The following is a 15,627-nucleotide window of genomic DNA, read 5'->3' on the forward strand; positions in this document are numbered from 1 at the left end:
TTTGGTTTGAACCTCTTTATTTTTAGACATTTTTCTTTAGATGCTTAGTATCTTTTATTGACTCAGTGGCCCAATAAGGCAGCATCTGCGCTGTTAGGAAATGCACCTGTCAGAAATGAAATAACTCTGCGGTGTTGCAAGATCCCTGTCTCGGGAGACCGGCTGCAGACTCTTTGAGAACGGGGACCATGACTTAATGTGTTTAGTGGCACCTCAACTTCCACACAGGGGCCCATAAAGGATTACTGAGTTATCTCCATTAGTTAAAAACAAAACACTAAAACCCTTTTCTTGGCCTTCCTCTTTCCTCTTTCCCTCTCCCCCCTCCTTCACTTCCAAGCTTTCATTTAGCAGAACAACATAGACCAGAGGATAATTCCTCTGGTCGGAATTACTAGATTTCACTATGGGCAGAAGAGTTTGGTTTTAGGGCTGGAACATTCCCAACGTCTTTTTTTTTTTTTTAAAGCAGAATATCTCTGGGAAACGTATCTATTTGGGGTTTGAGCCCTTAAGGAAATGGCTTTGCCCTGGTTGGATGCCATTCTACCCCTTGCTCCTTGGGGAAAATGGTAGGGGAAATGAGATGAGAATCTTTAGGGCTTCCATGGGCTTAGAAAGGGGTCCTTTGGCTCCAATCATGGAAGCCCAAAGGAGGCTACCAGAATGGCTTTGTCCCCGCTGTTAGTTTGGAAGCTAGATTCCTGACTTCGGCTCAGACACATGGACCCCTGTCCTCCTTTTGTTTGGCTCACACTCTTGTGTTTTGAGCCAGGAGGTTAGGGAATAATTTGGTACAACAGAGAGAGAGGGACTTTGGAGTCGAAGAGACGTGAGTTTGAGTCCTGTCTTTGCAACTTAATAGCTGTGGGACTTTGGGCAAGTACCTTTCTCCTTGAGTTTGCAATTCTCAGCTGCAAACAGAAAAAAATAATACCTCCCAGGATTATTAGGAAAAATAAATCCTATGGGACAATTTATGTGAAAGCATCTTGCCAAGGACCTGGTACTTGATGGATATTTAAACACAGTAGGGACAAATGTTGTCTGGGGAGGAAGAATTTGCAAGCATTTTTCCAGACATATTCAAGCGAGCATTTTTATCGTGGGATGGCAGGACTCTGTGACCCTGGGTCAGTCTTCTTACCTTCCTGACCCTCGATTTCCCCTCAAAGGAGATTTCTGACTCCAAGAGGGAGACACTCCTAGAATGTGAGGTTAAAGGGCAGCGTGTGTTACTTTCTAGAACAGGATAAGGATTTATTACCTTGCTTCCAAGATGCCTTCAACGGTAAGATGCACAACTGGTTAAAAACCAGCTTTTTGAGAGAGAAAAAGTACAACTACGTTAACGGACCCATCGATTTTAAGACATATTCTGACTGCAATAAACAATGCTGGCTGTCATTTATTAAGCATCTGTTGGGTGCTGTGCACTACCCCAGGTGCTTCACTATGTCCGTGGCTGATTATCGTAACCCCGGGGGGGGGCAGATGTCATCATTCCCACTTTGGGGTTAGCAAACCGACTATGGAGCGCTCAAGTCACTCTTCCAAGGCCACACGACCAGGGGGCAGGTCTTGGGAGACAAGTCTTCTTAATCTCAAAAATGCTTTCCCCTCTCAACAGATTGTTCTCCAGGCTAAAGAGTCGAAAAGATCAGCTCTGTGCAGAGACACGGTGTGCGAATGTGGTGCTGAGAACGTGCCCTGAATCTCTGCAGGTGACCGGGAAGGGCGCAGGTAACATACACGGGGCTGTAATCTTATCAGTCTCTAATACTGCTCCTTGGAAGGAAGGTTTACCCGGACAGAGAGGACTGCTGGGAATCCAGATAGAGGAGAGCCAGGAAATGAGGCTGAGTCAGGCTAAACGCAGCCCCAAAGGGAGAAGAGGGGCTCTGACTAGCCCCAGACTCATTCAAGGCCCAGCGACACAGCAATAAGCTTTTGCCCTAGAGGCCATCATTCCTGGAGTTCACCCTAGTCCCTCTCGGACTCTTTACAAATGAAGTAGAAACCTTTCAAGAAGAATTTAGTTTCTCCCATAGCGTTTCTTAAAGAGGGTGAAACGTGCCGACCGGTTGTCATGAGCTAGCTAGCGGTCATCCAGTACTGGAACAAGTTATAAATTAACAAGCTGGTTTTCTGGTTAGTTAGCCCAAGTTAGTTCCCCTGTGCCTGATTAATGGGACTGAATACTTTGCTCTGCAAAGCCGTGGATATAGATGGCACTCATTCTGATCTGACCCCAGTGGCAGACCCTGTTGTACACTCGGGGGCATGCCCTAACCCCTGCCTCCTGACCAGAAGACTCCTGGGCTATCCGTCTGTCTGTCTGTCTGTCTAGCAACTGTGTTTGGGGAAGACAGCCACATCCATTTCAGTGGATTCCCAACCTGGGTCTACCTCATCAGATCGCAAAAGAATGTTCCATAGCTTTTTGTAAGGGGGGGGGGGGGGGAATAGGGATATGGACATAGCCAGGGTGGTGCGGGGCGGGACAGGGTTAGGGGTTGCCTGAAGCATCAGGAATTGAATAAGAGATGCCCCTATCGACCAGAAGGAACTCATAATGAAGCTGCCAGAGGAGAAATGTGCTTCTGGGTCTTGACGGGAGAAGGCTCTTTGGATGGTGGCCAAGATAGCACCAGGGTGGGGGTCACCGAGTCTCCATGTGGACGTCAACAGGGCTGAAGGTCACAGTTGCAGGGTGTTGGCTGCTGTTGCTGTTTGGGCCCAAGGCAGAAGGGGAGGATGGCCTGGGCCCCTTGGGTTCCAGTTCCCGCCTTGTCCTCATTTTCCTGGAACGAGATACGCATGCATGTTGGAGTCTTCTGCCCCATGGACTCAATGATTTTGGCTCTGACAGGATTAACGTGGGTCATCGTTAAATCACATAGCTTGATGGCCAACTACAGAATTTTGCAAGTGGGAGGGGCCTTAGACTTCAGCTCGTCTGACCCTTCCATTTTTTGTGTAACCTAGATTAGATATTTAATTGTATTTTTTTCCCCTGTTAACGAATGGTGTCAGATAGGTGACTATTCTTAGAGACGAAATGAAGACGTTATGGTTTTTTTTCTGTCCAAAGTCGTAGCGTGAGTTACATTTTGCAGTTTCATTGTGCTTCCTAAGTTTATTGCTAGAAATATTTGAGAACTTTTTACGTAGTTGAAAAGAGAATGGACTCAAAACGTATATCCAGTCTTTCATTTTATATGCCAGAAAATGCAGTGACTGGCAACAATCATTAATTCTAATGTCTGCATGAAATTTCATCTTGTTGACTTAACATAATTCTTTTTTTTTTTTTTTAATTTCAAATGCTCAGAAAAGTTGCACAAACAGTACAATTAGTATCTGAATATCCTTCATGGAACAATTTTCTGATGGCTAGCAGTTTGCCACATTTGCCTTCTCTCTCTCCTGCCCCCCTCTCTCCATTCACACACACACACACACACACACACACACACACGCACACGCACACGCGCGCGCGCACGGTTGTTTTTTTTAAATCATGAACCATTTGAGTTAGTTGCAAAGGTCGTGCCACTTCACCCCTAAATATTCCTCAAAACAATGGCATTCTCGATGTAATCCTCACTCAGTTATCACACTTGGAGAGCCTTCCACTTTAAAGATGACATAATCAGGGCGCCTGGATGGCTCAGTCGGACAAGCACCAGACTCCTGATTTCGGCTCAGGTCATGATCTCACAGTTCATGAGATGGAGCCCCGCATCAGGATCCTCGATGAAAGTGCGGAGGCTGCTTGGGATTCTTTTTTCTCTCCCTCTTTCTTCCCCTCCCCTGCTGCTTGTGTGTTCTCTCTCTCTCACTCTCTCTCTCTCTCTTCCCCCCGCGCTCTCTCAGAATAAATAAATAAACTTTAAAAAATAAAGATGACAGGGGCGCCTGGGTGGCTCAGTCGGTTAGGCGTCTGACTTCGGCTCAGGTCATGATCTCGCGGTCCGTGAGTTCAAGCCCCGCGTCGGGCTCTGTGCTGACAGCTCAGAGCCTGGAGCCTGTTTCAGATTCTGTGTCTCCCTCTCTCTCTCTCTGACCCTCCCCTGTTCATGCTGTCTCTCTCTGTCTCAAAAATAAATAAACGTTAAAAAAAAAAAAAAATTTTTTTTTTTTTTTTAAATAAAAAAAAATAAAGATGACAAAATTGAGGCCCAGAGAGGTTAAATGCCTTGGCTGCCTTTAAGAGACCAAAGACTGAACCCTGGTCTCTCCATTTCAGCCCAGGCATCACTGTAAACTGGTGACTAGAGTCTCCATCCAAATCACACTCCAGAAAACAGACTCAGAGCGCCAGCAATGATGGACAGGAATGAAGGGCAGACATTGTGGTTTGATGCCACTTCCTGGTCTGGGATGGATCCAAATTGCAATACCCACCCCCCCCCCCCAAATATTAATAATAACTCATTAAGTGTTATTATTACATGTAATGGTGGGAGCATTTTCTTTGAAACCACATGTACTGGCTTTGAATCCCAACTCTGTCACGGAGGGCTGAGTAGTTAGCTCATTTCCTGGTGCCTGTTTCATACCTACAAAATTGGGGGGTATAAAATTACCCCCTTGTGGGGTTGTTGTGGGGGATTAAATGAGTTAATACATACAAGGAGCTTGGAATCATGCCTGGCACATATTAAGAGATCAATATATGTTATATAATATATATGAGATATATATTATATAAAATATATACATAATATATAATATAAAACATATAATACATGTTTTATAAATAACATTAACATTATTATAAAAACAATGCATCTTGGGGCACCTGGGTGGCTCAGTCGGTTAAGCGACTGACTTCAGCTCAGGTCATGATCTCGCGGTTTGTGGGTTCAAACCCCACATCAGGCTCTGCGCTGATAGCTCAGAGCCTGAAGCCTGCTTCGGATTCTGTGTCTCCCTCTCTCTCTGCCCCTCCCTCTCTCTCTGCCCCTCCCCTGCTCACGCTCTCTCTTTCCTTCAAAAATAAGTAAACATTTAAAAATAAATAAATAAAAACAATGCATGTTTACACCTCCTCGAAAATAAATAAATATATGCACCTCTGCAAAAACCAACCAACGAACCAAATAGCAATCCCATTGTGCAGACACACTGGTTGTCAATACTTTGCTGTGTATCGTTTGAATGTTTCTTGAGTGTGTGTGAGTAATCCACATGTATAGTCATAACGTACACATTATTTTTGTAAACTGACGATATACTGTATATGGTTGTCCTCATCAATAAAACTCTTCTATGATATCTTTTTTTTTTTAACGGCTTCCAAGTCTGCTATGATGTGGTTGTGTTTATAGTCTATTTTAATTTCTTGCCTGGAAAGAATACCTTCTAGCAAAGTTGCGACTTAGAGGTGCTAACACATAAGGTGATAACACAACATTTATTCTTTATTTAAAAACATTTTTTTAATGTTTGTTTGTTCTTAAGAGAGAGAATGACAGAGCCTGAGCAGGGGAGGGGCAGAGAGAGAGGGAGACAGAGAATCTGAAGCAGACTCCAGGCTCTGAGCTGTCAGCACAGAGCCCGACGCGGGGCTTGAACCCATGAACCGTGAGATCATGACCTGAGCTGAAGTTGGATGCGTAACCGACGGAGTCACCCGGGCGCCCCAACATTTATTCTTTATGAAATCAAATTATATTTTGTCTTATTTGGTCCCAGAAAGTGGAGCTGGGGGTACAGGCATTCCAGTATTTGAAACCTCAACTACTTACGTAGTCTGCTCAACACAACCTAGCAGAAGGCTCCCTGAGAGAAAAGGATTGAAATATTCCTCTATTACTGTAAGTTACATACGAGGGCTTCCCACAGTGCTCAAGGCCATTATCATTGTCATTTTGATTATTATATGTAAAAAATATTTCTCCAGATGCAAAAATATTACCATGAGGTTTCTACAGCAGAACAGATGTCAAAAAAGGATACCCAAAGGGTTAGAGCGCTTGACGACGGACTTAGGGATACCGCTGGGCACGCGACTGGCACTCACAGTGTCAGTTCCCATTCATTCTGACATCACCGACGGGACAAGACCATCTAGAGCCCAGGGCGTCCCGTACCTGTTGTACATCTTCAGCAGGATCAGAATCACGGTGAAGATGATAATGACAACCACGACAATGGCAGCAACGATGGCTCCGGAACCTACGAGGAGAGGGGTGGAAATGGCAAACGTGTGAACTGAAATAAAGAGAAGTGTTCAGAGACTGGCACGGGGGCTTACACAGGGCATCCTGCATCCTCATTGGATCAAGGGGGGCAGAGAATGTGATGTCCTGGGACCCTGACTGCTGACCCCAGGACAGAGACATGCATATCTACAGGGGCAGAGTACCCCTACCCCCAATGGGGCTTGAGGGCAGGGTCCTCAGCACATCACCTGCCAAAATTCTGTCTCAGGCCATCCTGTTGTTATCAGTCCTAACATAGCATCAAGCTTCCTGTGTCAACAGGCAAGCAAAGCGCCTGTCCCTCTTCTTGATGACACAAAGGTAATATGTGATTTTTGTAGTTATATTTTGAAAATATAAATACAAGCAAAAAAAAGGGTGGGGGAGGATAAAGAACTCTTCGCCCCAGGAACTGTTGATCATCTACACATATGGACGTTCTCCAGTGTGATCATGTATACGCATGTATGCATATTAAATACCTATCTACCTGGTCTTTTTTGAATAAAGGTATTAATCCTATGTCTGAAAATCCACCTCAAGGAAGTAGTCATAAAAGTGGGAAAATGTGCACTTGATAAAAATGGAACAATGTTCCATACACAGTTTTACAACACTATCCTAATCATCTTTCCATGCAGTTGCATTTTTTCCATGACTTTTGATGGTTATGTAGCACTCCATTGTTTGGACTCGTTTACCAATTCTCTATTAAGCATATTTATGTTGTTTTCAATTTTACCCTATTAAAAACAAGGCTATGGTGAATGTCCTTGTAGCTTAATATCTCAGATTCTAATTTCAATATCAATGCCCACGCCCAATGTCCACCTCTAAGTCCATGTTCAAGATCAACATGCTTGTCAGAATTGCTATTGAAAATACAAAAAAAAAAAAAAAAAAAACCCACAAAGGGGGAGTCATACTTTAGGCCAATCTATTTGATTGTGGGGAGTTTATCTTAGGGGATAATCCTAAATACAGAAAAAGCTAGATGAATGACGATGTTAGTTACGATACTATTTATATTCCGGATATAGGACTGCTGTGAGAGGTCAGAACAGCAGATTCCCTTGAGCAGGTGGGGATCGTGTGGCAAGGGGTGCTGGGACTTCTGGGAACCTGGTGGTGGTTCGTTTCTTGATCTGGGGGCTGGTTACACAAGCGTGTTCACTTTGTGAAAATTCATCCAGCTGTGCACTTAGGATTCATGCATTTTTTGGGAAGGTATGCAATGCTCTTATAAAAGGTTTACCAAACAAAAACAAAAACAAAACTACGTGCAAATATTGACAGGAAGTAAGACTGGAAGGAAAGAAAGAGGGGGTAGGGTGGGGGATCCATCATAGAATAGCTTGGTGTTCTTTCCTTCCTGTGGAGCCCAGCGATAATACTTTTAGTTCATGGTTTTTCAACCTTGTCTGGAAAATCCTTTGTTGTGGGGACTGTCCTGTGCATGGTAGGATATTTAGCACCATCTCTGCCCTCACTAGATGCCAATGACACTTCTCCCTCCCCACCAGCTGTGACAGGCAAGTGTCCAAACATCGTCAAATGTCCCCTGGTAGTCGAGTGGCCAGATGAAGTATGGAATACCTATTTAAATGAGAATTTCTGACAAATCATGAATTATTTTTTTGGCGTGTCCCAAATATTGCTTGGCACATCCTTATACTCAACAAATATTGGGTATCTTAAATTCAAATTTAACTGGGTGTCCTGTATTTTATTTTCTAAATCTGGCAATTTTATCTAGGGGGCAAAATTGCCTAGCTGAGAGTCATCACTTTTAGTTAAATGAAAGCAGAATTATTCCCATCTTGCTGACGAAAATTCTAGCTCCCCTACATTTCCCTTGAGAACTGTTGTGAAATACTTCAGCAGGTTTCTGAAGGTCCCCCCACCTGGCATGAAGCAGGCTAATGTGGGACCGTGTCCCGAGAGTGATGTTTTCTGGGTCTCCATGGAAGAGACCCAGACATCCTGCCACTACCATGGTCTGGAGCTGTTCTTACCGGGGAAACACTTCAGTGTTGGGAGGCCCGTTCCATGTGCAGAGGCATCGACAGAAATGACAGAAATGGGCCCAACTTCCCCTAATACAATTCAGTGGTGTTCTGAAGAGCGGTCATCAAGTTTTTCTTTCTGGGGACCTCTCGTTCCTGGCAGGTGTCTCCCCAGACTACTCCCAGCTTTACTCATTTACTCCTTTGTGAATTGATGGGATGTTTTCGCCTTACAAAAGTGGGATGAAAGTAGTTACATTTTAAGGTGACTCGTTTAAAGACATCTCACGTGAGAGTCAAATGTCCGTTGCCCTCTAGACCCCCAAACTCCCTGATGATAATAACAGTAATGACAGTAATGATAATGATAATACTCATCAGGTACTTTGTGTGCCTCGAGACTATTCCAAGCTCTTGACATGGATTATATTGTTTCGTCTTCCCATCTACCTCATGCGGTAGCTTCCGTGATATCCCCATCTTACTGACAAAAACTCAGACACAAAGCGGTGAGGTCATGTGCTCGGGGTCACGCAGTGGTCATGTCGGGCATCTGGTCGAACGGAGACTGAGACCCAGGCAGTCCCATCTCCAGAGCCCGTGCTCTTGACCTCTACACCATGAGCTGCCCCTGGTCCTCTTCCCGCCATTCCCTCCCCCGGTCGCCAAGCCAAGTTGACCTTACTCTTGTACAGAAAGTCCTGTTCTCTGGTGGTCACGTTCAGTGAGAAGAAGGTAGTCCCCCCCAACGGGGTGGCCGTGGTCATCTCGATCCTGGTAAGAACAAAGATGACATTTTGTTTAAAACCAGAGTGAGCTTTATAATCCCTGTACAACGCCTCTTTCGTTCTTCACCTGGATGACGGGAGAATATTCAAGCACGCGGTTTCTCCTCGTAGCAAGTAAATAAAAGGCCTTTCGCTATCTCCTAGGGAGAATTAAAACTAATGCCTGACATTTGTGAAGAACTTTATGTTTCGAAGCAGTTTAAATTAATTCAACAATATTTATCAAATGTCTCCTGGGTTTCACACAGAACGTCTAAATTGGTCTTCTAGAAACTCTGTGAGGGAGGCTATTATTGCCATCTTCCGGATGAAAGTGAAGCCCCCAAAGCTTCATGGAGCCCCAAGTTAGAACGTAACCCAGGGCGCCCGCCTCCCATGCCGGTGGGACTGTCAGAAACCCCCTACAACGCTCGAAATGATGTTCCTGTTTTCGGAAGTTTTCCAATCTAAGGAGGCGAACATAAACAAGTAAATAAGCAGAGGGAAACCTTGACTACTATTGTTAAACAGCCAGTGACATGAGCCATCATTGGGTCGTGACCGACGATTTCGAGGAAAAGCTAAATTGGAATGGGCCTTGAGGGACGGGCCCGGTTTGGGAGGAGAGGAGAGAGGACGAAGGCCAGGTGGCACAAAGCCCTCGGCAGGAGGACAGATGATGCGTGTTGAGCGACCACCGGGCTCTGTCACAGGCACCTTCACACGCTCTATCAGCTCACTCATTAATCTTCTCAAGCATCATCGCATTTTGCTGCTGAGCAAACTGAGGCTCAGGGCGGTTGAGTGACTCGACGAAAGTCCCACAGCGAGGAAGACGTGGAGCTTGGGCTCAAACATACTCGCCGAGTGCACGGTCCTATCCCCTCGCCCCGAAAGCGACAGGAATCCAAACTCACACCCCCGTGGTCTTACACTTGAGGAGTGAGCCTGGAGGTACGCGGCTAGTACCTCACACCCCCCAGAAACAAGCGTCCGGACCCTCCCGCCAGATCCCTCCGGAATCGAACCCCTACTCAGTGACTGACGCTGTGCTAGGCGCTGGGAACAACACTACGAGACACGAGACAGACTCCCTGCCTCCAGAAGCTCACATTCTAGTGAGAGAGGCCGTAGCTTTGATCACGGCATTCTTGGGCTCAAACACAATTGTCTCTCAGCGCCCACACTTGCGTATCTGGCAGGACAAACCCTTCCCTGGCTGTTTCCATGCCCTCTTCCTAGCCTCTTGCCTCCTCGTACCAAGCTCTGCCCAACCTCTGTGACAACGGACCGCTCCATCCTCCCCCGTCGTTCCTGGTCTTTGCGGTCGGCAGACTGGCTGCCCCAGGCTTTGGCCTCCCCAGGTCCCCCCAGTGGGCCTCTCCTGAGAGCAGCTCCCCAGGCCCCCAGCTCCTGATGGAAAAGGGTCAGTGTCCCTCCATTTGGGGGGGGGGGGGACAGGTCACTGCACCCAGGCTGGGGCTCTGGAGGCTGTGGCTTGCCCCGCCCCGTGGGGGCCTCAGACTCAGAAAGACCCCCTCTGCCTTCACTTTCTCTGCCCTCCTTTAAGCCATGGGGCCCTGCCTAAAACCCCCAGTTCTTGTCTGTCTCTTCCTACCAAAGACCCTAGGGCCTTAGGACCCATGCAGCTCGGGCTCTCCCGAGGAGCCCTGCAGGGCTCTGCCTGACCTTCCCGCAAGGGCCAACCTTTCTTCCTGGCTGGGCTTCCTGTCTCCTGACTGTCTGAAACAGGCCCGCGGGCCATGTTCCACTGCCTGCTCCCCCTCCAAAATGAACACATCCTTCAAGATTGAGCCCAGCCACCCCTAGGCGGACTCCCCGTCCCCCAGCCGGAATCAGCCATCTGTCCTCTGCCCCCACGGCAGCGCCCTGCCAAGTAGCCACCATGGCATGTGTCTCAGTCGCTGTGTCTGCTGGTTAACCTTCCGTGTTCACTGTTGGGGCCCTGAAGGTAGAGGCTACTCGGGGTCTTTTTCATATCCTTCTACCTCTCCCAGATAGAGCGCCTGGCTCTTCTCACCGCTGCCAGTTAGAAGTTCTGGAGCGAGTGACTGGACTTCTCCCAGCTTGGTTTGCTGCACATTTGTAAAACGAGGTAGCTTTTCCCAAGGGAGCTGAGGGTTCGAGGTTAAGTACGGAAAGTGCTTTCAGTGCTCAATAAATGGTAGCTCTCAGGATTGTAGTGGGTATTAGCAAACATTTGCCGAACTCAATGAGAAACAGGTGGATCTGGAGGTCAAAGCAAGAAAAAATTCTTTTTCCAAAAATACACAGGGACCCGTAGGGGAACATGGGATGAAAGTCTTCCCCCACCCCCTGCCCCCCCACTCCCACTCCCAGTGAGAGGCACCTGCCCCCGCCTCCCCCACTCCCCGTCCCATCGGAAAGAGTTTTATTATGCTTTGCCTAAACCTTCTGCTTCTATCCCTACCAATATCAAGCTGAGAAGATTCACCAATAATCCTTTCTTCGAATTCCTTTTAAAAACAGAAGAGAAGCAAATAGGTGGCCACAGGTCAAGGATCGCTTAGTGACAGAGACATGGCGTAATCCCTGGACAAGCTAACCCCTGCCTGTGGACACATCTGCCATTGAAACAACATGCACAAAAATGACAGAAGCCATTATCCAAGTGCCTGCTATGTGCCAAGACCTTTTGCCAGGTTTTTGTTTGTTTGTTTTTTAATCCATGCCTTGATTCAATTAGCAAATGCATTGCAAAACAGGTTTTCCTCTTGCCTTGATCAAATGAGGGCCCCAAGGCTTGGGGATATCAAGCTCTCTCTCCCTGCTTATACAGCCTGGAAGATACAGACCTGGCATTTGCACCTGGCCCTGCAAACTTCAAAGCCTGTGTAATTCCCACGGCATCAACCTGCTCTTGGCACCTGGGCATCTAGAGGGGGTCATGACAGGTAACTACAGAAATATGCACACGTGCACATGTACACACACACACACACACACACACACACACTGACCAGTAGTGCAGCTGCCTAAGGCCACCAGGACACAGATTCCTCTGCAGGCCCTTCAAGGTGACCTCGGGGGTGCCCAGTGCTGGGTGCAGACCTCCTTACGGATGGGCCGGCTACTCTTCCTTCTGAGGGAACAGTGAGTAATCTCAGGGCATTTCTTGCCTTATGTCCGGACCGGAGGCTCTGAATGACATCTCTGTTCCTGCCACATCAGAGAAGGTGGGAGGGAGGGTGGTGGAACACTGATGGCCAAGGATGTGGGTGTTTTCATGTGTGGGACCCAGTGATTCTTGTTAACCAAGTGAGGTCCAGCAGGGGGATTTCAGTGTCAAATGTGTCTGTGACCAGGTTCACGGCCATAGAAAAGCAAAGAGGGTGCAGGGAGGGGGAGAATGGTTTTCACAGACAGAGGTTAATTTAATAATAATAATAACAATAATAATAATAAATCGTGTGCCAGGCATGGTGCTCAGTGCCTTATGCAGGGAGGTCTCATTCAGTCCCCATACCTATCAGGTAAGGAGGGCGAAATTACTGCCCTTTCTACAGATGAAGAAACTGACACTCACAGCAGAGAAGCAATTAACCTAAACCCACAAGGCTAATATGTAGCCAGGCTCAGAGTCAAGCCAGGGGCTGTCCTATTCTGCACCCCCTTCTCCATAAACCCGCACTGGACTGCCTCCGAGGGAACGCACAGGACACAAATGGCCCAATACCCAGGGCCTAAATCAGCGTAACACTTTGATGAGAAAACTCACACAGGCTGCAGCTCAGCCCTTGCCCCAGACCCCAGACCCCTGACTGGTCCTATCTCCTGGCCCCTGCCCTTGGGCACACTCTGAACCTCTGTCTTCAGCAGAACCTTAATCACATTTACAGAATCTACAAGGAACTGTTGTTCCCTTGGGTTGTTTACAAACGGTCCTGTGTGGGAGGTTGGTTTGGGAAGTGACGGAAGGTCAGGACCATTTACTCTCTGAGTCATTCCTCTCTCCCTAGCCCTTGCTCAAATGTTAGAGCCATATCTGGAAGATAAACATTGCCAGATCCCACCGGTCCCAAATATTTCCCCTACTCCTCTGCCTCAGTGGTACCCTCTTTCCCTCTGGCCTGGCCTAAAAGCTCCCTCCTGGATAAGATGACAAAGACACGACCAACACTGGCAGACCGCTATGCAACTGGCCAATGGTAACTCAGAGTAGGTCACCCATGAATGTCCTACACCCACCAAAACACTGGGATCGATTTCTCCCCACCTCCTGAACCATGGAAAACTCGGCATGACGTGGTTTCTTGCACAGACTTGAGCCCCACTACTCCCAAGTAGCCTCTTGAGTTTGCGGGATGTTTTTTTCAGAAAATTAACCTTCATGTTGAAACCAAAATATCCCACCTTGTAATTTTCACCCATCAGTCCTAATTCTCTTCCCACGAAGGTAAATGTGCTACCTCTTACACATGACACCCTGAGGGGTTTAAAAGCACCTCTATGGGGGTTCCTGGTGGCTCAGTCAGTTCAGCACCCAACTTTAGCTCAGGTCATGATCTCACGGTTTGTGAGTCTGAACCCCACGTCAGGCTCTGTGCTGACGGCTCGGAGCCTGCTTCAGATTCTGTGTCTCCCTCTCTCTCTCCCCCCACCTTGGCTCGCTCTCTGTCTCTGTCTCTCCCTTAAAAATAAATAAACATTTAAAAAATAAAAAAAATAATAATAAAAGCACCTCTACGTATGAACGGTGAAACGCAAAACTTCAAGGATAGAACAATGACAGCAGCCGGTATCAGCACAGCAATTTTACCTCCCACCAATAGGTGGCGATAGCAGTTGGCTACAGTATACCCCGTTTAACCCCACCCAAAAACGGTTGGTAAAAGTCCTGCGAACCCAATCTGTTTTTAAAGGAGCCTTCTGCCCTTGGACACGGCAGTGATATGTTCTCTGGTTATTTTTTTCCAGGATAAATATTCTAAGCTCCTTCAAACAATCTTTATAATGACAGTTTCCTTCATGGTTTCCTCATTTCGCTGTGTGTCAATGTCTCCCTTAGACAGAGCACCCCAAACGGGACACATAACTCCGGAGGGGGCCTGAAATGTCCAGAATGACATTTGTCTTGATACTTATCAGACCTGAGTGTGAATTCTAGCTATGTGGCCTTGGTCGACTTTCTTTACCTCTTGGTCTTCAGATCTGTAAAACAGGAGTTGCAAGCTCCACGGGGTCCGTTGTGAGAATCAACAGAGATAAAACATGTAATATATTTGGCACAGTGGCTGTGCACAAAGTCTGTTGAGATTACCCTGGGTTAATGCAAACAAATAGCTCATTATCGGCAATCACAGCATACTGTTCACACACCCCCCTACTGATACAACCCCAAACTTTTTTCGGACTTAGTCTTATGCTCGTTTCCAGTCAGTCAAAGCCCTGAGGTTGGTAAGAGGAAAGGCTTTCTAAACTGCAAAGTGCTTTGGAAATAGAAGGCAAGAGCAGCTGCGTTGCGATGCGGACGATATTATGATCAGCTGCTGCCCAATAACCAGGTCTCCACTACGCTCTTGTGCCAATGGCATTTTGAGCTCAAATACAAGACTTTGCATTGGCCCCCTGGTAACCTTGATCTTGTTGATGTGGGCCCTCAGCTCCTTCTGGGTGGCTCTTGAGAACTTGTGGTGCTCTGTCATAACAGCGCACGTTGTCTAGGAGCTCATGACCCGGAGAGGGCTTTGGGGTCAGGTAGATCTGGGTTTTGATCTTGGCCTCATCGCTGACCAGCTCTATAAGCCAAGGCAGTTTTGTGGGCCTTGGTGTTTCCATTTGTAAGACAGGGATGACACCCTTTATCCCGTAAGGTTGTGAGAATCAGTGAGATATAATTACCCAGCAGGGTGCCTGGTGGATGGTGGGTGAGCGGTAAATGTCAGTTCCTGGCCCCCCTTCTTTTTTTCTTCTGACATCAGTCTGTGTTCTCCCTGCTCTCCTTGGCCCTTGAGCCCCGAGTCCTCTACCTGGTCAAGTGTTTGCTGCATTTGGCCAAACTGAAGTATGAACAGGGAGGTCAGAGAATCAAACCATGAATATGGTGTCCCAGGGAGGGGAATGGAAGAGGGATTCACTAGACTTCTGGAGGGTTTGACCTGCTCTTGCATTTCCACTGAGGAACAGTAAAACCTCTGCCAGGAAGGCAAAATCCTGAAGGGACTGGTAGAGCATGAGGGTTGCCGGATGGGGTGGGGAAGCGTGTGCCACAGATTCGTAACTTGGGGTGAGAACCAGGAGACCAGGGCTCCCATTGCCACTGACTGGCCATGTGACTCTGGAAAGTCCTCTCCCTTCTCTGGACCTTGGTTTTCCTGTCTATAAAATGACCCAGTGATCATTGGGTCCTTTTCCTGTCTATAAAATGACCCCCCTTAGTGATCACTAAGGGATTTTCAAATCTGTGGTTCTATTTATTACACTGCAGCCATTCATGGCTTATCTTAAGAACCAGTGTTTTCCAAAAGCCCGTTCTTCTTTGCAGATATTGACTCTGGAGATGTTAGGAGAGAGAGGAGAGTGGGTGCAGTTCAGGCTGGAAGGCAGGAATCCTTCCTCGAAGGCAGCTGAGACTGGGAACAAACCGAGGAGCACACAGAG

At 47.2% G+C, this 15,627-nt stretch overlaps 1 protein-coding gene across 2 annotated transcripts in view; it reads right to left on the reverse strand.

The window, feature by feature from the left end:
- NCMAP (non-compact myelin associated protein) overlaps positions 1–15,627 on the reverse strand; it is a 40,141-nt gene continuing 24,514 nt past the window's right edge. Inside the window, exons 1-4 of one of the 2 annotated variants that reach the window (XM_019461825.2) lie at positions 11,988–12,170; positions 8,904–8,992; positions 6,102–6,186; positions 1–2,804 (exon numbers count right to left, since the gene is read on the reverse strand). In XM_019461825.2, the coding sequence (XP_019317370.1) occupies positions 2,663–2,804; positions 6,102–6,186; positions 8,904–8,985 (309 nt within the window). In that variant the 5' untranslated portion in view covers positions 8,986–8,992; positions 11,988–12,170 and the 3' untranslated portion in view covers positions 1–2,662. Of the gene's footprint in view, positions 2,805–6,101; positions 6,187–8,903; positions 8,993–11,987; positions 12,171–15,627 lie in introns of those variants that run through there. The other variant, XM_053898798.1, reaches the window with a different exon arrangement.

Source organism: Panthera pardus, unplaced genomic scaffold, assembly GCF_024362965.1.
Source record: "Panthera pardus isolate Hobbes unplaced genomic scaffold, ASM2436296v1 HiC_scaffold_11, whole genome shotgun sequence".
NCBI lineage: Eukaryota > Metazoa > Chordata > Mammalia > Carnivora > Felidae > Panthera > Panthera pardus.